At 39.9% G+C, this 23,806-nt stretch overlaps 1 protein-coding gene across 3 annotated transcripts in view; it reads left to right on the forward strand.

The window, feature by feature from the left end:
- Positions 1-18,646, forward strand: part of LOC139140638 (dynein heavy chain domain-containing protein 1-like) — an 89,875-nt gene extending 71,229 nt beyond the window's left edge. For all 3 annotated transcript variants that reach the window (XM_070709996.1, XM_070709998.1, XM_070709999.1), the window contains 18 exons: positions 987-1,109; positions 2,297-2,840; positions 3,082-3,342; positions 3,842-4,034; positions 4,379-4,767; positions 5,440-5,624; positions 6,417-6,980; positions 7,442-7,540; positions 8,633-8,731; positions 9,554-9,722; positions 9,875-10,089; positions 12,219-12,369; positions 12,646-12,782; positions 13,300-13,397; positions 13,764-13,962; positions 14,359-14,546; positions 15,275-15,824; positions 16,585-18,646. In XM_070709996.1, coding sequence (XP_070566097.1) covers positions 987-1,109; positions 2,297-2,840; positions 3,082-3,342; positions 3,842-4,034; positions 4,379-4,767; positions 5,440-5,624; positions 6,417-6,980; positions 7,442-7,540; positions 8,633-8,731; positions 9,554-9,722; positions 9,875-10,089; positions 12,219-12,369; positions 12,646-12,782; positions 13,300-13,397; positions 13,764-13,962; positions 14,359-14,546; positions 15,275-15,824; positions 16,585-16,941 — 4,521 coding nt within the window. In that variant the 3' untranslated portion in view covers positions 16,942-18,646. The remainder of the gene's footprint in view (positions 1-986; positions 1,110-2,296; positions 2,841-3,081; positions 3,343-3,841; positions 4,035-4,378; positions 4,768-5,439; positions 5,625-6,416; positions 6,981-7,441; positions 7,541-8,632; positions 8,732-9,553; positions 9,723-9,874; positions 10,090-12,218; positions 12,370-12,645; positions 12,783-13,299; positions 13,398-13,763; positions 13,963-14,358; positions 14,547-15,274; positions 15,825-16,584) is intronic.
- The last annotated feature ends 5,160 nt before the right edge of the window (positions 18,647-23,806 follow it).

Consider the following 23,806-nt stretch of genomic DNA (forward strand, 5'->3'; position numbering starts at 1 on the left):
AATACATACACATACATTATGCTTCTACATCTGACAAAGGAGTCATACTTCAAAATTCGACCATTTGTCTAAAAACTGTCTGTAGCTCTCATTTCTTTTTGCAATGTAAAGTTCAGTCTGCTTTGAAGTTCTAATATTTAACTGAACTAATCTTAAAGAAGGGATAATCTTCTTAATTTTACTGTCAAAATTGTTTTCTTTACTATCAATAACAAATAATTTAGAAGATCAGAAAAAGAGGTGTCACCCAGCAAAATTTGTTTAGCGGATAGCTTCTGTGGGGCTTCAGTCGAAACACCCCATAACAAAACAAAACCATTCCAAATACACCGGATACTTTCACATTCAACAAAAAGATGCATCAAGGTCTCTTCTACTCGTTCACAAAAGGTACAAAGACTACTCTTTGTACGAGGAGGGTTCATTTTGTACAGTCTTCTGTTTGTATAAATCAAATTGTGTACTAATTTCCATTGAAAATACACCAAGTTCATTTTAAGTACAGTTCCCTTATTGGGAATATAAAAATAATATTAAACACAATACCATGGTTTCATGTGGGATGATACAGTAAGGGGCTTCTGCCCCCCCCCCCCCCCCCCATCCCCCCAATATTCACAAGGGGGGGAGGTAGGATCATTTAGAGGTTGGTATCCATGACTAAGGAAGTGAAATGATTTGGTGTCGTTCCACATTAGGACTGATCCCACTCTCCCCATCCCCCCCCCCTCCCCTCCCTTCAGTTTTTGGCAGGCAGGTCATATCTGGCAAAATTGTTGGAGCCTATAATGATAGCACTTAAGGAAATGTTGAGTTGTATGCAAAATCTTCTATTTGATCTAGTGGATTTTTCACTTTCAACTGGCAGGACATTAATACATGTACTTTATAAATATCAGACTTAAAAATCACTCCTGATACCTTTCCTCTTTATGAACTTTGTACAATAAATAAATCCATCCATCTCTGTGATTTTCTTTCTTCAGGCACTGAAGAGACTTGGTGAGAAGAGAGTCAAATATCAACAGACCAAAATCAAGTTAGAGCACAAAATCCAGGCCCAGAAAGAAGCCCAACGTTCTGTGCGAACGATGGAAAGGAACATGAAGGTACGTTCAGATGACAGTGTTTTGCACTCTTTTTATCTCCATCCCTGCTTTTGCCATTATCCAGTCTCATTGTTCTCTACAGTAAGACTTCACATGAAGCAAACGTGTCAAAAATTTTCTCAAAGAATTGTTCTAATATCCTGGTCTGCATTGTCACCTTAGCATCTCAGAGACTTTGATGGGAAAAGTTATCATGACAGCGTTTCGTCTGTCGTTGAACTGATCTGATTAGATACAAAAATGATTGATTGAAAACATCTCGAGCTGTAGTCACATTTCTTGCATCTGAAAAGAACAGACAGCATTCAAACACAGTTGGTTTTATTATTGAGTATCTATCTTCCAGTAGAAAACTGATCACACTGACATGCAGATATCAGCATCCTATTGCTTTCCAAATCTATCGTCAACAACATTTTTAATTCTGTGCATGTATATGTATCTGAGATATACGGCCCATACCAATGGTTTTGCTTAACAGTTTTCCAATACGTAGTTTTATTATACATCTACCATCGAGAACAATAGAATTTAGCGTGCGCTAAAAAAGCCGTACGGAACGCGCGCCCGTTCCGTAACACATACGGTTTCAAGGCGCCCCATTCCCTGCGGCTGTATCTGGGCGTTCACTGTAGAACGGTTTCAAGGGACCCCTTGGACGAGTGCCAGAACAAGTCTCGCGCGCACTCTGTACATACGTATGTTTGTAGTGCACACACTCCAAAACTTGCAGAAGCGCGTCCGAGGTAGCGTTCCACACTGGCGCGATAAAATCGGAAGAAAAATTGTTGACATTGCACGAAAACGGTCACTACTCCGACATTTTGATGCCCCGATCAGGAATGTAAGATGTATAATAATAAGGTTATTACGAAAATACCGCAAAGGATGCACTCGGACATTGGCGCCGCACATCGCCCTCCGCTTCGCGTCGGACGATACGCTGCGCCAATGTCCTCGTGCATCCTTTGTGGTATTTTCGTAATAACCTCATATTATCAGCCAGGATATGATTTTGAAATGTGGCCATGATCATGAAGTGCCTTGCAGTGAATTTAGATCACAGTCATTCACTTACAACTATAGACCAAAAATAAGATGAAATGAAAATAGGCTGGTTAGCAAAATATATAGGAAGACTCATAGATCTACACAGAAATTTTTTTTTATTTTTTTGATTGAAACAGGGTACGCAATCCCAAATAGCAAAGGCAGCTAACTTAGTTACCAACATGACCAGTCAGAATGCTGCATGGAAAGCCCATCTCACGGAAGCACAGAACAGCTTCAACACTGCTCCTGGCGACGCCCTCCTTGCGGCTGCATGCGTGTGCTACCACGGTCCGATGGAGCAGTTCGCCAGAGACGTCCTCCTGCAGGACTGGCTGGACCGGTGCCGCTCTGGCAAATTCATGATCCATATGCACGAGGCGGACCTGCCAGTGGTGCAGTCGGTCACGCCCGCCCTGGAGCTGGTCATCCAGGCCAACAAGGATGAGAAACCTGGTTCGAGGAAAATGTCCAGGGACTCCAGGCGGAGCATCGGAAGCGGCAGAGACAGACAGGGAGCTGATAAAGCAACAGAGTTTATTATTGGGGACAGTGAGACCAGCACCTACAGAGAGGGGACTCCGGATACAACCATTGACAGCCTGCCATCCATGGACATGCAGGAAGATACCATTACACCAGCAGGGGTGGTACAAGTCAGGGAAAATTTCTCACTTCAAGGTTAGCTTTACAGAATTTAAGAATTCTACACATCCTGATTTCCAAAGGAAGTTAGAACGTGCATTGGAAATATCTTTGTTATTATTTGTTGTACAGGAATGATAATGCAATACAATTTGCCAAATAACTTTGACCTTATAATCTCTAACATTTATAACTTCTGTATTGTGATTAATGTCTTTCTAATTGAGTGTCAACTGCTGTTGTACTTATAATAATCTGCGATTTTTTTTAATGCCAGTTGTGTTGAGTACCACTGATGAACAGTCGCACTGGCACTACCGTGGCATACCGCAAGACACCGCAGCCGTGCAGAACGCCCTCATAATGAGAAGCTGTGCACATGATGGTCTGTACAGCTGGCCACTGCTGGTGGACCCCGACAAGCAAGCAGAGATGTGGGTGAGACTGCTGCAGGCAACCATGACATCGGAAACGCCGAGTGAGGAGGACCATGAAGATTTCAAACTGCTACCGATGGGAACAACTACAACGACATCAGGTACACAGTGGATTTCATCTTCACGTCGATCTTCATGAATCCTGCTGATAAAAAAATAATTTGAAACTTCAATCGTGTGAAGAAAATTATGACGATAGATTATCATTTATGTTGACCCAAAAATTGTGATCACAGCCTTGGTTGCACTATTGTGTATAGGTAGAAATTTGGTAATAGAACACACTGTCGAGTTTTATACATGTTCAAAATAAATGTACGGAGAAAAAATTCACTACTTTTGTTGAATAACTGTGTGCAAAAATCACTAAAAGCGGAACAGAAGTTGAGGAAAATGTCCATTAGGGTATTTTAAGAGTGGATTTAAAACTTGGTGTGTGTCGAAAAGATGAACATCAATGTTCAAGAAAGAAGGGGCAGCAAGGTGACATTGATGAGATACAGCAGGTGATATGAATGACAATACGAAATTTTTAAAAGCAGACATTACACTTTTCAGTCGAGCTATGCTTTTAATGTATTGGTTTTCTCATTTATCTAGATACTGTACCCACAGAAGACAAATTCGAATCAGATTTTTCCATGGCAACAGGAGGTGGCGTCGGCGCTGCCATAACTGATGATGAGTGGATGTCCGGTACTGACCAGCACGACAGAGACACCAGACTCAGTACGTCAACCGGCATGGACACGGTCACTGGTATCATGGATGACTTCACGCCAAGAACCACCAGGTAAATTTAGCATTTTAATGGCTCATGCACGTTCAAGTATAATGCCCCCTGCAGGACAGATATTTGGACTATCAATTTTCTACAATTCTTTTCTGATCTACCACTTGTGGGGGCTCGTTTTAAAGCTCTTGGTGGAAGACAAATTTTCACCATCTTAGTTTATCGAAAATCCAAAATTTAATTTTTTGCCATAGAGTTAACACAGGGATGGCAGCCATTTTGAATTTCAAATATTGATAAATGTTGGGCAATTTGTTGCTTTGTATTGTTAATTTTGAGGCGCGTACTACCTTTAAAAATGGAGATTGACTTCTCATTGTTTGTTTCTTTCTTTGATATGTTAGTATGGGAGATGCCATATCCGGAAGAGACATGTACGCTGACAGTGAAACAGCCACTGACATACACCCTGCTACCGAACAAGATGACTTCGAAGCGTGGGATATTGACATCGATCCAAATTTTGTCAAACCGGCTGATGGCCTCCTGATTGTCCCGGCTGACGACCGTGATCTCAACTCCAAGATCGTGCACGCGGTGGCATTCGGATTGACGCTGATGATCATGGATATTGAGAGGCAGCCCCTGGACTATGCTCTTTATGATTTGCTGCATCGCAATATTACCATGGACAAGGAGGGAAAGCAACATGTGAAGATTGGCGGCAATGAGTTTGAGTACCATCAAGACTTCAGGCTGTTCCTGGTCACATTCGTACCACTGGGCATCAAAGGTATGGTGCAATGACTAACCTTTACACCACCATGGTTTGGCTCAAACAAATAGTAATAATGGTGATTGTGGACCTGTATATTCAGAAATAGGGGTGAACAGGTTAAGATTGCTATCAGATTGTTGTACATCACCAACCTTTTTGTAAAATGTCTCCAATGTATCTGAGTCATTTTGAATAATTAGATAACAAGATTGTCCAAAACCTACATGATTAGCATTCAAAATTATTACAAAAAAACTTAATTTTGTAACACTTTTCCTGTTTCCAGGACAAACACATCTTAGCCATTTTTCTCCCATTAGCATAAACAGTGTGCTAACTTTAAAACATTTCTGTTGTCACAAATTATTCTTAAACTAGAAAACTTACAAAAAGGTCTATCGTTTTACCTCAGTGGTAAAATCATTTTAGGGTGCTTCATCCCCAGTCTGTGACAAAACCAGTGGCCTTGCAATTGTACATAGTTTAAATAAGAAGAGAGTTTCTTATACATGAGCTGCACATTATGTACATGAGAAACAAGCAGAAGTACAAGTCTTCAGGTTTTGACAAGACAGTGCTGTCTTCCCAATCCATAGCACATGTACTTCTCATTTACGAATGACAACTTCATAATTATTGAGGTTGTGACCGACAACAGTTTCCTAATGACGTATTTTCGTTTTCCAGGTCCAGGATTGCTACCACTTCCAATTCAACATACCAGCGTGGTTGATCTGTCCGTCAGTCAACAGGCAGTCTTTGACAGGGTCCTGAGAGTGACGCTCAGCATCGAAAGACCTGAGTATGAGAACCAGTACAGGTCTATAGAGTCAGATCTCAGACACTACAAACAGCAGCTGAAGGAGGTACAGGTATGGGTCAGATATATATCGGTCTGTTCTATACCCTTTAGTGGCATTGGTGTTGATTTCAATATTTGGTTGATTGCCTTGGACAAAGGTGATGGAATGATAATGCATCAAAATTATGAATGATTATCAGCGATGGCAAGGGATCTTTGGATGGTCCTTCGTGAATTATTTAAAGGTAGACCACACCTTGCAGACACATATTTGGACTTTCAAATTCAAAAAAAAATTTTCTAATCTACCACGTGTTGGGGCTCACTTTCAAGCTCGTGGAGTAAGAAAAATTTTCACTTTTTTAGATTTTTTGGAAATCAAAAATTTTATTTTTTCCCATAGACTTAACACTGAGATTGTGGCCATGTGAATTTTAAAAATTGGTAATTTTTATGTAATTTGTTTCTATAGTACCTAACTTTGCATGGTGACCAATTTTGGGGAATAAGTAATACATTTCAGAACTTTCTGTATACCATTAAATATAATTTGTATAGTTTCATTTTAAAAAATGGAACTTTGTTGTTCTTCAGAGTTTAAAGTGCAATGTAACTAATAAATGTGGTTTTTTTGTATCAAACCAGAGATGTGGTTATGGCAAGCTTAGGAACATTTTGCATCAAAAGACTTGTAGGAGGCTAATGGATTTTTGCAATTGCCATGACAGTAGAGTTAATCAATTCTTTCCAAGTTACTCTGTCTTCAATGATGACTTTCGATACTGCTAAAATTTAGAAAGGAATAGTTTCAACTGTAGATTTTTTTATCAAAGCCTTGTTTTCTGTTTGCATTTTTTTGCAGGATGATATTCTTGATAAAACACTGAACCTAAAGAATAGCATTCTGGAACAGGACGACATGTTGCCAGCTTTGATAGAGTGTCAGCAACAGACGTTTGCCACGCAGACCAGTCTGGCAGAAACGCAGATCTTCAAAGAACAGTTAGATGAGAAGAGAAAGAGCTACGTTCCAGTGGCAAAGCATGGATCGGTTCTCTTTTCCGTCATCAAACACCTACCGAAATTGCACCCGCTCTACCAGTTTAACCTGCAGGCGTTCCTCAAAGTTGTTCAGGACACTCTGAAATCGCGCAGCCCCGGAAAGACGGGTGCTGTGGGCCTCTCGCCGAAGGCCAGGGCCAGCGAGCTTGTAGACGTGCTCACCCACAGCATCCATCGTTGGATTGCCACTGCTGTCTCCAGCCAACACTCACTGCTGTTTGCCTTTCTGGTAGCCATGGAGAAGCTCAGGATGACAGGTGGAGTAGCCAATCAGGAGTGGTCGATCTTTGTCGATGGAATCACCATGGAGATGGTCGCTGACCCCAAAGATATCAGTGAAAAGCCAGACTGGATGTCAGAAAAGGTGATTGCTCCCAACCACACTTTTGAGCTCCAGACAGGTTTTCTAGATCTTTTTTGTTTATGTCTGTGTGTCAACAATGTCCTCAAACAGGTGTGATATATATTGCAAAAAATGATTGTATTTCAATAATTGTTCTGCTATTGCTGAGATACTGCAACTTTGAAGAATAGTGTTGTGGCAGCTTCATCAACACTACCAAATTTTTCTGAAAATATACATGCAAATAATATGGTAAATAATAGCATGTACAAAAATTTTAAATAACTAACATAAGGAAAAGGTTTACATTTTAAGGGAAAGTAGCGAAATTTGTTTTCTTTCATTTGTTATTTCATGTTACAGTGAAAAATTTTGAATTTTCATCAGTGGTAAGGATATTTGAGAATAGAAATTGTTCCTTCCCAAACCAGTTGATATCATCACTGTGGCATAAATTAATCATAACTCTTTTCTTTTCACAGGCTTGGCTTGATTTTGGTATTCTTGAAGAATTGGAAGATTTTGAAGGTCTGCGTGATTCCATGATCAAATACAATAAACAGTGGCAAGAATACTTTGAGGTGAGTTTGGAGAACAATTTTAGAAATTCAAACAGAAGTGAATGGAATGACCAAACCTGGTTGTGTTGAGTAAAATGTTTAAATGAAGTAAATTGTTTTTGAAAAGGAGAAATATTATGTTTGCAGAAAAAAAGGCAGTGATTGTTCTGTAAAAGTGCAGACAGACAGACAGACAAACAGACATACAGACAACAGTCACAAACAATCAGTGATTGACAAGAGTGAGACAAAGAGACAGACAGAGTGGCCTCATTGAAAATCAGAATTTTGAATCAATGTTGCAATTTTGCACTGCACATTTGTTACATTGTAAACTTTAACCTATGACATTGCTACAAAGTAGCAAGTTTAGAGTGGCAGTTCAGACAAAAATAAATCAAAAAGTCAGAATCTATCAACTGATTATAAAATAAAGACATGGAGATGGAAAATCTGCAGGGCACTTGCACAGCTGCAGAAGCTATTTAAATGGAGTGACAGACCATTTGAAATGCTGGAATTTCTTGGATAGGATCCAAAAGAAAGGAATTTTTGAGTTTTCAGAAATAATTATTTCACTTGAAGGACAAAGACATATCTGTCCCTTCCAGCCGCTTTGCATAAAAGTTGAGTGTAATTTAATATGGTATAATGCAAATATTAAAGCAAAAAGGAAAAACTTACTAATATCAACCAAACTTTTATCACAAAGTCACTGTGATATTTACCTCAGGCCTCAGTGTCTGCACCATCTAGAGGAGGGGACAATGCTGGACATTGCTTTACAACTTTGTATGCATAATCAAAACCTATACTACAGTAAGATAGGACCAAATAAAAAAAATATGTGTATTTTCTGTGACATGCCTCCAAAAATTAGGGTAGGTAGGACAGACTAATATTTTTTTGTTTTTCCTTTTGTCTGCTGAGACCCATAAAAATAGTAAACATTAGAGAGTCTACTCAAATATTTTAGAAAATGCCAAAAGAATGTTATGGGCTGGTTGGGTTTCCAGCAACACAAATCTTTTTTTTGCCAAGCTGTTTTCCAATGAAAAAACATGTTGCTTTATTTAACCATTAATTTTTTGCTCTTTCATCCATTTGTTGCAGGGAACTCCAGTGTTAATTTCACTGGTTCCGGATGACAACCATGCTCACCTCAACATGATGCAGAAAGCCATCCTATGGAGAATAATGCAGCCACACCTGGTAAGTAACAAAGTCACTGACAAGGAAATGAATAATCTGCGATCCAGAAGAATTGTTTATTCATTTATAGGCCCCAAAAAATAAATTGTGCTGTTCCGATAACATGGTTTTCAAAAATAGGGTAGGTAAGTCGGCAGGAATTTTTTTTCCAAAATATTTTTATTTTTAAATATGCATTTTTTAGGGGTTCAGGGCGGTCAAACACTGGCCACAACATTTCCAGAAAAATGCATCATACATATAACAGGAACAAAACCATAAATTTTAAAGACATCCTCATTCAAGCAAAAATCAAATGCCAAGTAACGAACGCGTGATTTTACGATTTTTTTTCCTTTTTTTTCACTTCGTGTTTACGTAGCTCTAAAAAGTTTAGGGTCGGCAGGTAAAAAATAAGGTAGGTCGGGTTATCGGAACAGCACAATTTTTTTTGTTCGGCCGTAGTCCTGATCGCTCAGATAATAGCTCAGTCTATATTGAACTTGTATACAGATCCATTTGTGCCACTTAAGTTGTGTCCCAAACCCATGTTGTTATCATCGGAAATCACTTTAACCGTTTGGGCACCAAAGTCAATTATATACATGTGTAAAATATAACCCAGTCAATTTTTTTGTTAGATTTTTGCCAAAATTTTGATGAAGAACTGTAGGCAATCAAATGTTATGTTCATTTGGTCCAAAATTATTTTAAAAATTGCAAAAAGATTCATAAAAATTTGTAGAATTTTGCACTAAAATTTTGATAGGAAAAAATGCAGCACTCAAAGGGTTAACGTCTCAGGTTTCCTTACTATTGACAACTGCCTGTGTTCTCTCATAGCTGTCACAGCTTTGTCAAGATATCACAGTGTATCAGCTGGGAGCCAGCATTGCCAAGTCTGAAAACTATGACATAGAGAAGACAGTGGAGGAAACAAATCCGCATATACCAATAGTCTTCTTACTGCCTGCAAGTTACCGTGGTAACCAGGACTTCAATGCCTCGAAAGGTACAGAAATAGTAATCTTGTTTTATATTTTGTTTTCCTTCTTACCATCACTGCACAATTGGAAAATTCATATTTACCATGTGTGTGTCCAATTTTGAAAGTTTTCTCAAATGTATGATTATGTGATTCAAAGAAGTGTCATTTCTTCACAGGTCACTGCTTGTTTGACCCCGTTGCAGAAGTGATGCACTATGCGAAGGACCATGGGATGGAGGGCCATATTCACACAGTTTCCATGGGAACAGAGCAGCAGATGGATGAAGCAGTGCGAATCATCAAAGAGAGTAGTTTGTCTGGTGACTGGGTGATCCTCAACAACTGTCATCTGGTGTGTGATTGGAGCAAAGAAATTCTCCAAGTTATAAAGGTACAGGAGTGTTTCTCTGTGCATACGATATAGTCATGTCACTCTGTGTCAGCTTAAGGTAGATAGTTTGCGCCTCGAAAGTGAAAGACTTAAACTTTTGCTCAAACTTTCCCTGAGGAATCTTTCAACCACTCTCTTTCAAAATTAAGAGTCAAAATCGGGGCTCACAGCGCAACTTTTGGTATTATAGGTAAACAAATAACTCAAGATTTACCGATATTTAAAATTCAAAATGGCCGCCATCCTTATGTTAACTCTATGGAGAAAAATGAAATTTTCGAATTTCGAAAAACTAAGCCCATCAGTCTGAAAGGAGGGTACTTCATTTGCATGCATAATTAGGGATTTAGTTCAAATTCGAACAGCGCCCTCTAGCCAGTGAGAGACGGTTATGGCATTTTTCGCCAGAATTTTATCCGCAGATATCTCAGCCTTCGTTTAGCATCCGCCCTGTTTCCAGTTAGCGGCTGAATTGTACTCTTAGTTAGTGTTCGCCGATGATTTTTTATGGGGTTTTATCAATTCGTTTTTGCGTTAGCCTTATTTTCATGGTTTTCGAGCGACCGAAAATGCCGTTCACTAAACACTGCCGCAAAAGCATATCCAAAGTCAAATTTCCATGAGAAGTAGGGAGGGGACGTATCTTGAGTAGGTCCATACGATCTGAAAAAATCTCAGTGGCTTAAGCCTCCGTTTTTGAAATAAGTCTCGTTGAAGTTGACTATGCAGCGACGTTCATGTGTTAAATCTAACATGGCGACCTACAGCGCAGCGTGAGTGTACACGTAAACTCTTTCAGCTCTTTCTCGGTCCTCACCGGCTAACTTGGCAGATTTTTTCGGTTCTGTTTATGTTTTCAATGATTGTGACGAGGAAGCAAGACTGCAAGCTTGTGTTACCTCACTGGCCAACACAATCTGCCTGGCTGGCTTCTCGGTAAAGTCGTGGACAGTGCAAATGGAAAAAAAAACACTACGGTGACAGAAGGGCTACGTTTATCACTGTCTGCGGCCGTACACGTAGTACAGTGGTAGACACCCGTCGTACTGACTAGCAGTGCTGTTTCGTTTATGAGTGATTTTTTCCGTTTTCGCATTCTAGTAGCTAGCAAGCATACAAAAACTGTAGGAAATAACATCGACTGCAAAAAATCTCCTTGGATAAATACGGCTACTCTGTATCCCGCACGCAAGTACGTGAATATAGATGCGGCTAGAATGATAGCCGGTAAACAGCTGCGCGTTGCGGCCATCCCTGCTAGCATTACCGTGCGTGCTCGAACTAGACTGGCACATTTTATAACTCATGTAACTAGCAAAACATTTTTTTAAGTATTGATGGTCATAATGTGACATTAATTAAATACTTTATTTATATATAACATCAGTGACCCGAGATTATAGGAGTAAACTTTGATAAAAATGAAAGATTAATCGTGTAACACCCGCGCCGTGTGAACTACAAGTGGTTTGGTCGCGGTAAACAGCGTGGAGTGTACGTAGCGTAACGGGTGTTCATATACTCATAGACCCTCGAGATCTACGTATACAGCGATATGGTAACTGCATGCCAACATTCAACACTGCCGCAAATACATGTCCATGGTCGCACGGTCATGAAAATTTCACCAAATGTTGATAATAGTTAAATGAATATTTTCTGAAATTTTCGGCTTGGCTTAAGACCTCTAAGGTCATTATCGAGCTGTTTTACGAAAAAGGTGAAGTTTACTTCCGCATTTGGCGGGTCGACCTCGCCACCCACTTTGTAGCGATTTAAATAAAATCTTCTCAACTTTTGTGAGTTTACCCAAGGAAAACAGATCATTAGTATGTATGCTACAACTGAAAGCAAAAATTATAGTTCTAGCTATTGTACGTTTTGCTGCACGTCGATATTTAAAGACCACCCTTTCGCCGTATTTTATCCCTCACTGCAGTGGCGGTCAGCGTAACGAAAACGAGGCTCTCTAACACGAACTTTTATGCAAATTTCATAGGCTCCTTTCAGACTGCATGAAAAGTTTTCTTAAACCAAGAGCTTTAAAATGGACCCCAACAAGTGGTATATAGGTTTCCCATGATGAAATACACAACACTTTTTCACTTTCTCTACGTATCTCTATGCAGGACATGATAGAGGCAAACACAGACGTCACGGACATCGGTAGTAAAGCGGGTAGTCGTGCCAGCACTGCAATGTCCAGAGGAACGTCATCATTGCACATGACCTTCAGACTTATGATGGTGACACAGGCCGACACTGAATGCCTGCTACCAGGTGAATGACCTCAGTGTTCATGCAAATTTTGATGACCCAGCCCATAATGGATCCAAGCAAACTTTCCACTCCAGAATGTACTCTGCTATGTCATGCAAAGTTTGCTTTCGTCCATTATGTGCCAGGAGGGATACATTACTGCGTAAATATATACGGAAGATTTTTTTCAGGCAGCAAAGAGAATTTTTGCATTTATAATATTGTACACCATGTAGACTTTGAGGACATGTGCCCCTTCCTAGAATATACTGAGTTTCTTTTTCCATCTTTCTGCAGGTTTAGTGATACAACACAGCCATAAAGTAAACTGTGCAACTAGCAACAACTTCAAGACGCTGTTGCAAAAATGTTACAACCAGGGTACTGTAGCAATCAACTCTTCTAAATTCCTCACATCCACAGACGAGTCAAAGGTACAGTTTTTGAATAGAGAATTTTTCAACTTTAATGCTTTTTAGACAATTAGTCCATGCACATTATCATGGGGCATGGCTAGAGCCAGTACTTACAGTGAATTCAATGTTTGATTCGAAGGTATTCGAGAATCAGCAGTTTTCAACCAAGTTTTACCCTATCGAAAGAATGTTGAATATGTTTCTCTTGTGATCTAGTGTTTGTGAATCTGTTGTTGGCGCTGCATGTCAGCCCAGCAGTATTAGGCAGAACTTTAAGAAAATAAGAGAATTTGAACAGAGAGTTATCTCAGCCACTTGTTTCTGTGATCCTCATCCTCTTGGGATAGTTAATATATTTAGAGAGCTTGTGTAAAGGATCACATTCAAGTTAAATCATTATCGAAGCAGATTAATACTGTCGCAGCAATTTATGAACAGTTCAAAAATGCGAAAGGGGGAATTCAAATGTTGTGTTTGTAATGCTTTGACTGGGTCAGTGATAGTTCAAGCATTTCGTGTAATATTTTTATTTCAGCAAATCTGTGACCTGCTCTTCTCAGTGTCATTGCTTCATACAATACTGAACAACAGAAGATCCTACCAACGTTTTGCACTGGTGCATGATTGCTACTGGTGAGTGACAAGTGTGTTGATGTTGTGTGTTTCTGGGTGAAAAAACAGTGTATACAGAAAAACAAAATACAAAACAAGCTGTCTGTTGAGGATACACTGTGAATGGCAATCCTGAATAGAAGTGTCTGCAATAGAGAGGTGAAATTCTATGCAATATGTAATATTTGATGTGAAACTTAATATCAGTCATATAATAATGTATGTAATAGAGAGGTGCCCTGATTAGAAAATAGATGTATGGAGACGTTTAATTATATAAATAAGTATCCCTTTTCCAATTTGCTGACACTTTCTGTTGCATCGAATATTTCTGTATGATGTTTAACCAACCTGATGCTTGTATTTTCTCATCATTCCATCTTTCAGGTCTGAGGAGGATTTCAAGACCGCACTACACTGCCTGCAAGCTATAACCAGCACATACGGATCCGAGATGCACCGGGCACTGCAGTGCATCCTGGGAAACGTGGTGTACGGTGGCCACGCGTCGGACAAAAGTGATCAGAGTACGGTGGAAGCTGTCGCGGAGGCCTGTCTTCTCCCCGCAGAGGCTGATAAATTGCAGGTACAGTGATGGATATCAGTTTACCATTTCCCTGAGCCCTATACTCAAGGCAGTGAATGCCATCAATGTGAGATTCTCAGCTTCATCATTTGGACAAGTGACTAAGTATAACATGCGAGCACCAATATATTTCAGCCCATATAGCAATGAAATGCCTTCGTGCTAGAAAAACCTAGGTCCACAGTTTCTTTCTAAATCATTAAATGTCAAATCATGATGTTATTGATATTTATTCCAACACATTATATAAATTGTCTATTCATCTATCATCCCATCTATTGTTATTTTAGGTAAATAAAAGTATAAATGAATAATAAATTAAAAACATTGTGCTGAAAGAGGATTTTGTGAGTGAATCACTGTACACATCCTTTTTTATCCAACATCATTGAGTAGAATGAGAATTTAATGGGAGTCAGTGAACTGCTGAGATCACTGCTACCGGAAGATGACATATCCACAGAGGCAGATGGCAGTTACCGTGGTTACCAGGAGGTCTTTGACAACATGAAGGAGAAGATGACAGCAAATCAACTTGGGCTTGCCGAGACGGCCAATGTTGGACTTCAGACGCTGCATAGCGGGTAAGTGATTGTATCTGATGGTATGACTTCATAACGAACCCTCTCACATCGTTGACTGTGCAAGATGGTCCTCTCCTGCTGTGGACGAGTTACAGTGGTTTGCGTTGAACCATTGGCAGTACATGAACTGGACACACTGTCTAAATTGAGGAGTAGCCGACACTGTCAGGTGTAACTATCATCTAGCGGTAATATCAGTCGATCATAAAGAAATCAACTCTGCAAAAGTTGAAACAATGTCTGGAAGGAGGTCAGACATAGTCAAACAATACCACCAGATCTGCACAAACAACTTTTGTGAATGTACTGGTTAGCAGACTGTGCGTGGCTGTTCGTTACTTCTTCCAGACCATGTTTCAACTTTCGCAGAGTTGATTTATTTGTGGTTGACTGATATCATTGCCTAGACAATAATTACACCTGGCAGAGTTGGCAACTTCTCAATTTAGACAGTATGTCTATTGCCCGTATTGCCAACACTTCAACACAAACCACTGTATGTTCAGTGTGCTTTGACTGAGCTAACTTGGTTGTGCAAAACACTGGCCTAAAGCCTGGCAGACCATTTGACGTTGCAACCCACTATGAAACAAGGCAGATGAACTTACTTGCTAAGAGACAGATGTAGCTGAAAAAGTCAGTTTTGAAATTGTGCATGGTCGGCCGGGGAGTAATCATAAAACAGGCTACCTGAGGTTAATAATTTTTCCTATTTTTCCATGCGACAGAAACTTGCTGGATGGTTTGAAGAAGATTGCCGGCATTTCCACTTTTGGTCCAAATCTGCAGATGGACATTCTGGATAGCATATCGCAGAGCCTGGAGGACATCACCACCTATCTCCAAGCGCTGCCTCCGCTGCCGCAGCCGCCGGAAGAGAGCCTCAGTCACATCAGTAACTTCCTGGCATCGGAAGTCTGCGCCCATCAGAAGATTCTCAATATCATCCACACTGATGTACACATGTGCGTGTCTGCAGCCAAGGGGGAGATCGCCTGCACTTCCGTCGTGGATTACATGTTGAACGCGCTGAAGCTGAGACTCGTCCCGCAGACTTGGCTGCCTGAGAACTATCCATCGTCGCTGAGCATCGAGAATTTCTTTGAGTTTCTGGGGAAGAAGATAGAGCTTTTGGGCACATATTGTGACCCGGGGAACCCGGCCACGGCGTACAACTTAGCCGTGTTTGAGAAACCAGACGTCTTTATTCAGTGTCTGCTCATGGAACACGCACGCAGCGAGTACCTTGAAGCCCACCAACTCACTCTCCGAACACAAGTAAGTTGCATTGATGGTAGAACTTGCTTGCTAGCTTTTAGAACCCTTTCGCCACCTTGGTGTGGTTGAACCACTTTACAATACTTTTTCCTTTGTATCTAAAGATGTTTTATTGTTAACAGTAAAGGATTGTTACAATACTTGTCAAAAACATGCAACAGTACAGTTCTCAAGTATCAGTCTTCATTGGTAATTTTTGAATGCATTTACAGCAATGTGTATCTAATTGATCTTTTTCCAAAGCAATGTCCTACTCTGATTGATAATTATGTGTAACTTGTAGCAAATACAGAGCAAATAATGGTTTCCTATTCTTCAATTTCATAAATAAATAAATCATTTTGCTTATAGATATGTTCACTGATGATTATAAATAACTCGAGCACTTCTATCTCCAAAAAAGCATCAAAGCAGATATCAATGAAATGGTGGTTTGAAATGCCCATCTTTGCAATGGAGTAGGGTGATCCTATTTGTAAGAAAATATTCTTACTTAACCCTTTCACCCCCAGTTCCCTGTGTACAGGTCCAACTTTACCATAGAAAACAATGGATTTGGGACAAACCATGGTGGTGAAAGGGTCAAAAGGGGTGAAAATAATTTAATGAGAAATGCTTGCATTGTATTGTGAGTCAATAGAATTAGAGAATGCTTTCCACCTCTCCTGAAACAAATATCTCTGTGGTTCTCCTGATGTTATTAGACGCCAATGAAAAGTGTGATAGATAACTGTTCTTTGTTCTTACCGTTGATAACCAGGTCCTTGGATTCTCGGAGCTTCCACCATCACCTCCAGACAGTGGGGTCTACATAACTGGCCTTCATCTACACAATGCATTGTGGGACAGCAAGCACGGGCACATCGTCCACGAAGCGTACAAGCCTTCGCTGCCCACGCCAACTCAGTTACCGGTGGTGTGGCTCAAACCCGTGATGGTGAATGAGAGTGACGTGGACGCGTCCCAGGATTCCATCTTCCGCTGCCCAGTCATCGTTGCGGTGTACCCGCTCGATAAATTCACCCAAAGCCGGGTCATAGGTCAAGTTGAACTGCCTTGCCTGCATAACATTGAACTCTGCCAGCAGAGGAGAGTGTACACCACTGTGCAAATATGAAAGTAATAAATGTGACTTTTGACCAACCTTCTCATAAAATTTACCTGTTGTTCTCAGCAATTTAGAAAACGTGTCGTCTGATTATTTAATATCGCAATTCATTTGCTGTAAATATTTAATTTTTTTGAGCTGCATTTGTAATTTGTGTAAATAAAATCGAAATCAAATTATTTTTTAGATCAATATTTTGCATGAAATAAGCCAGGCCATATTGTTTTATGAAGACACGTTTCTCATGAAGACTGGCTACACAGGTGGCTACAATTTTTGTACAATTTTTCTTGCGGTGGTTTCTATCGTGTGTGTAGTCACTTATTGGAGGAATTCTCTTTCAAAATTAAATAAAGCTATACCTACGGCCTCTCACAGCATCCTCTACAGCACAGAATCTGTGAACAATTGGAATGCAGCCCAAGTACAGCCTCATGAGTTTGTTAACTGTGCAAATCTTATTGGATGTGTAAATACATGTCAACGCATGATTAATTTTTAGATATCATTAATGTACCAGTCCCTGCAGTTGACTTATCACTGAAGTTGGATAGTGATTGGTCTTTCTGGGTTTTTCTCAGCTAGCATTTTCTTGAAGGAAATGTAGCTTTAAACTTTTGCAGTATATACCCTGTGAATTTATTTTGTTGTCAGACAATAATCACAGTTCATTCTGGCTAACTGTACATGGAGTGCATATTACACCTTAAGATGCTGTAGGCATGGGACTCATATCTAGATGGAAGAAACACGTATATGAAATTTTAAGGTGGAATGCGCCTCGGTAATAGATATGCAGACTCTCAAACTTTTACAGTTCTTTTCTGATCTACCCTTGGTGTAAGCAAAAATTTCACTGTCTTAGTCTTTTGAAAATCGAAAAATTTTTTTTCTTCATAGAGATCACGCAGGGATGGCGGCCATTTTGAATTTCAAATATCGGTAAATTTTGAGTTTTGTTGCTCTAGAACCAAAATTTGCACGATGACCCCACATTTTTCTTCTTGATTATGAAAGAATGGTTGAAAGATTCCTTGAAGAAAGTTTGAGCAAAAGTTAAGTCTTTCACTTTCAAGGCGCATACTACCTTAAATGTTAAAGCCGTTACGATACCTTAGTCAGTATCAACCGAAGCATAAATGAAAACAATCAACATCAAAGTAACCTTGCATGTAAGGGTCAATACTCTTTGCCTATGCTCTATTCAGATCATGTTTCCCCCAACCTATAGACTGCTTACAGGCCGTCATGGGTTTTTTTGATATTCCGAATTACTGTCATGGCTGATTTCACCATGAGAAGACTGCACTGGGCAACACAAACGTATTGTGGGCAAGTGTTGTAAGCCAGCATAAGATCGTAATTTCAATAGTATCAGTCAGTGAACTTAAAAAGTCAAAATGGCTCTTCACCCAAAGTGTGGAACTTTCTGTTGTTCTGAAGATTGTAATTGTATCATCTCTGATTTTAGCTGTGAAAGAAAGGAAAGGCCGCAGATTAATTAAAAGAATTTTTATGAAATTTCTACTCCCTGCGCCAAAAGCATATTTATATATTGCACAAACTTGTATTATAGTCATTTGTGTGAAAAGTGTGTACATCTGTTTGCATTTTTGAAGTATGGAAAATATTTTGAAACAGAATAATTCCGTCCTTTGTATAAGAGTATCTTTGTATATTATTGCTTTTAAGTAAAATTAATCTTATTTAATCATGCAACGTGTCACTTCCTTTTTTGTACATGCAGTATAGTATGAATGCTGAGTAGCTGTGATATCGCAGCAGTGTTGTAGCGTCTATCGATCGTGCTCGGGTCAAGGGTCATTGTGGTTCTGTGGTGATGACCCTTGACCTGAGCGCAATCGATAGATGCCACAGCACCGCTGCGATATCACAGCTAGCTTTTCAGTAATTTTATTATGAAACCAAAACAAAGTTAAAGGGAACCGTCGTCAGAACTGCGCCTGTGTGAGTTTCTTGTTTACAAACAATGTATTTTGTGCACGAAATCTAGATACACCTCATCATCATAGCTGCAACATTTAAATTATACGATGTAGATTATGACAGACATGTTTTAACTTTCATCAATCACCATCGTACCTTTGATACAGTGTTTACAAACGGGTCCCATACGACCGTTGAGCACAGTTCCCATGACTATCCCTTTAAGGAGCCTATCCCAGTTAACTGTGCTCTTAAGTTCTGTGACAGTGAGCACCTTTTGGTATGATCTCTGAGAAAATAATATCTCCAACATTTGCTTTGATGATGTGCTGCACCATTCTTTTCCAGTGACCAGAAAAGGAAATGGCGACTGCTGCTTTAAAGACAAAACTGTAACTTTGAAACTTTTGTAGACTTTAAACAAATCCATGTGTAAGAAGTTGTAAATTCATGTGTTAACCTATTGAATATTCATGATTTGAGGCCATCTCCAATAGCAGGAGATTGCCAAATGAAAAAAAAATAGAATTGTGAGTAGTCTTTGAGCTTTGTGCGAAAATCTGCCAATCAACTTTAAGATAATAATACATACGTGTATTGTTGATGGTTGAAAGTAAAAATATTGGGAAAATGTCTACTGAGGCATGTAGGGTGGTTGAACACTGTTGAAAGGTTGCGAAGTTCTGGTGAGGTTGCTCGTTAACTTTACAGATACACAGTCACTCGTGTTTCGAGACACTGCGGCCTGCAAGGGCCTACCTCTTAAAGGCAGTATGGGTATCGAAAGTGAAATTTTTAAACTTTTGCTCAAACTTTGTCAACGAGTCTTTCAACCATTCTCTTTCAAAAGTAAAAATAAAAATCTGGAGTCAAAGTGCAAATTTTGTTACTGGAGAAACAACTTACCCAAGACTAACGGATACTTGAAATTCAAAATGGCAGCCATCCCTGTGTTAACTTATCGATTTTCGGAAAAATAAGACGTCTATGAAAATGTTTCTCACACTGAGAGCCTTAATATGAGCTCCCAACATGTGGTAAATCAGAGAAGAATTTTAAAAGTTTGAAAGTCAATATATATGTCCCCGAGGCGCATTCTACCTTAAAGGTATTCTGTTACCTGTTCCAATTTTGCCACAGTTTAATACCATAGAAAGAGAAAATCTAACCAATTACAGATTTTAAGCAGGTGGCCACTCTTTTGAAAACAGCGCCCTCATGTGGGCATTTTGAATACCAAGAACGCCCCTTTGACTATATATGGGCATATTTAGATTACAGGTGACTGTATACCTTTAATGCTTTTACACGCCCCTCCCCCCGACCATGGCGACCCCTAGCGGCGACTGTGCACGGCGCAGCTATCGATACGGCAAACCAATGATTGGGGGGGGGGGGCCGAGTCAGAATGGTAAATCGATTATTTAATCGATGAATATTGCCGCAAAGAATATCAATGTAAAATTTGTTGTATGAGCTTAGGAAAGTTAATTGTCGAAAAAGAGAAAGATCCTCAGATTTTGGGTTCGCGTCCTTCATGCACATTAGATTAATGGTCTCCCGTTTTTTTAAAATTGTACATGTATGGATTTATTTATGTGATGAGCAACAAGTGGACCCTGGACATTGCAAGGTAGCAGCCAGGCCAACCCGGCTAGACGGAATTATCAAACCCTGGAAACGAAGATCGGACGTCACTGTACATATGTAGCGTATAAAGGTGTCATCCCACGGTCATCGCATTCTAGACGATGCTCAAATGATTACAGGGCATCGACGTCGACACGGACAGTCCCCATCGTGATTGAGGTTAGGTCACTGATGCCCAATTAGCTATTGAAGATGAAAAAATATTAAACTGGTCTCTCTCAACTTTAAATTTGGTTTATCGCAAAAATGATGAGGTGATGCGCGCGGTTTTTTTATTTGCGGTTTTAGTTTGTATTCTAGCACAAAACTTGTCACAAGACCCAACCACATACACGGACGTGAAAATACTTCTGACCTCAACAAAGATGATACGACATAATTCATTGTTCAGGTTATAGTGGTGGAGGGACTGTGTTCAGTTGTACCGCAGTGTGAACAGCCAGATATTGTATTTTATGTACATGTATTTACATGTTTTTTATGTTATTTTTTATGTTTAATATTTGTCGCCGCAATTAGTTAAATTTAGATCGACGTGCGCGATGATGAGAAATAAGTTGACGTTTCAAGGTCCACGCGTCCGAAGTCTGCGTCGACGCGTCAGAGGTCACCATTATTATCAGTTTATCAATATATCTGATCCGAGGAGGTCAAAGAGGTCACGGATCGACTTCTCTCATGGAAAGCAAAAATACTTCCGAGAATCTGAGAAAACCAATCCGCCAATCGTAATCTAGATTTAACCAGCCTGTCATGTTTTGTCTGTTGTGATAGAAATGTATCAACCTTGAAAACATACGTCGAGTGTATCAACCTTGAAAACATACGTCGAGTCGGCGTATACTGCGGATATCTATTACGTGCAAATAACAGTGCATTTTTGGCTTGGGAAAGTTTAACATCGGCCAACTTCTTAGTTGTGACGTGAACACCTGGTTGTTGCATTTATTGCTGTCACCGTTTTTGTTGTTTATTTACTTTTCTTTGTAGTTTAGCCTTGTTCATTTACTATTATCATTGTGGCTATATAGACGTATAAGAATATTGAAAATATTCTGAATAGACATGAAAATGCTGGTATTGTAGTTTCAGCAGTCTTTACATATATAAATACATGTAAAAGGCTGGGGACAATGATTTGAACATTCTGTTCTCCTCCTTGAGACAGCATCCTGTTGTACAGGCTTGCAACTTTCGGAAGAAAATCTTCTAGAGCAACCAAGGATGTAAGGATGTTGCTAGGTGTGCTGTATGATATTTTTGTGGAGAAATTGGTACTGGCCTACTGTTACCACTGCGGAGAATCGCCAAGTAAAACTTGTCACAATGCAGTGTGGCAGTGCATAATATCAAAACACATTAAAAGCTATTGTAATTTTATTACATGGGTTTATGTGCCAGGAGAGCAAATTGTCTCCTGCTGCGAGGGCACATAAACCCATGTATTCAAGAAATAATATTTTTATTACATGCCTCTTAAACACTATATGACGTTTATTTACATGCAGGGCATTCTCAAACAATTTTACCATTATCGACCAGCATCAAACAGATTTTAACGAAAGTCAAAATAGCAGTAAGCGCATGAATATTTTAGATATAGAGCGTCTATACTTTTAAGTCGGAAAGGCGTCACCGGACCTGGTAACTATGGAAACCGCTCCGTACATGGTTCACACGGCCCGCTAACTCCTCGCGGATATTCCTATTCAAATCGATGCACTGATTCGTACTCACATCGAGGCATGCAACAAACAATACAACAACATGAGCGTGTGGCGTATTATAAAACATCCATAACCTAATAAGCTTATTCGGGCTATAGTATCTATTGCCTGAATGCATGGGTTTATTTGCCCGACAGCAGGTGACAATTTACCCGGCGTCGGTCAGATTGTCTCCAGCTGATTCTACAAAAGTGGCGTCAAGGGGTATATTTCCAAAAACAATGTCCTGGGGAAATAGGGCTTGGAAAAAGTATTCGGTCACGTGACCATATGCTCAATGTCGTCTGCAGCTTTGAAACAATAGCGCCCTGTAAACTGTTCTTATATAAACCTGATGTTTCGGTGCCTAATCAAAGCTCATTAAAAACAATAACATAATAAAGCATGATTATATGGTGTCTTATAAAACACCTATAGGGCCTAACCTGAACTTTATTCAGGCTATATGCCCTATAGCACCCCTTGTAGCCTGTGGATGATAGAAACACATCGCTATACCCCTCAGCCTACGGCCTACGCGATGTGTTTCTGCACAGTCACCTGTTTTCTAAAATTCCGCTCTACGCCTACGCGCCCCATATAGACGTGTGTACATATGCCTGGGAAGAGAGGCATATGTACACACGTCTATTATATATGGGGCGTAGGCGCAGAGCGGAATTTTAGAGAACAGGTGATAAAATTGTGATGTTAACATACGGTTTTTGTGCATGAAATTGCTGACAAATTTGTGGAAAACTAACATTTCAAAACAAACTCTCAACGATCATGCTTACTGTAGTTTTGGCCAATACGATTCACAATGATAACCGTGCGTATAGGTTGATAGCGCTGATCGCAAATGACGTCATTTTCTCTCATTAATATGCATAAATAAATACTTTTCCGCAGTTTCCGCAAGGACGATGAAAATAAAACCTGCCAGTGTTACAGTGGGTACTAAAAGTCACTCTAATTCGAATAAATTTATGGCTTAGACTACAAACTGCAACAATAACCGCGCATACAACAACAAAATTTGTCCGAATTTTAGGCAGGGTTGTCCGAAGTCGCGCGCGCGCAGCTATATTTAGTAACAAACCTGGAATCGCGATCAGCGCTATTTGCGGGACTTGAAGAGGAGAAATCGACGTACTAGTATTACAGGTCTATAGCCGAACTCCCTCCTCCAGTACAGTAAAAACTAAAACGAACTTGAGGACAGAGAAGGAAAGCGAAGGACTGTGAAGGACGAGCAGAAAACAAGCAAAATCTAAAACGATGAGGAGAGAAAGAAAACGAAAGACTGTACACTGACAGCCTTAAAACTACCTAGGACGTGTTATGTGGTGTATCTATCACAGGCGCTCATGGGCTGGGTAGTCTGCTTGGTCGATCGATTGATCGATCTATCGATCACATACTCTTTGCTCTGTCCTCTACTGCAACCTCAGTGGAGGGCAGCGTAAAGACTAGCGATCGATAGATCGAGCAGACGACAATCGATCGGCAGATCAAGCAGACAACGCAGCCCACCTATGGTATCTACAGGCATCTACTACCTCCATGCT

Source organism: Ptychodera flava, chromosome 9, assembly GCF_041260155.1.
Source record: "Ptychodera flava strain L36383 chromosome 9, AS_Pfla_20210202, whole genome shotgun sequence".
Taxonomy (NCBI): Eukaryota; Metazoa; Hemichordata; class Enteropneusta; family Ptychoderidae; genus Ptychodera; species Ptychodera flava.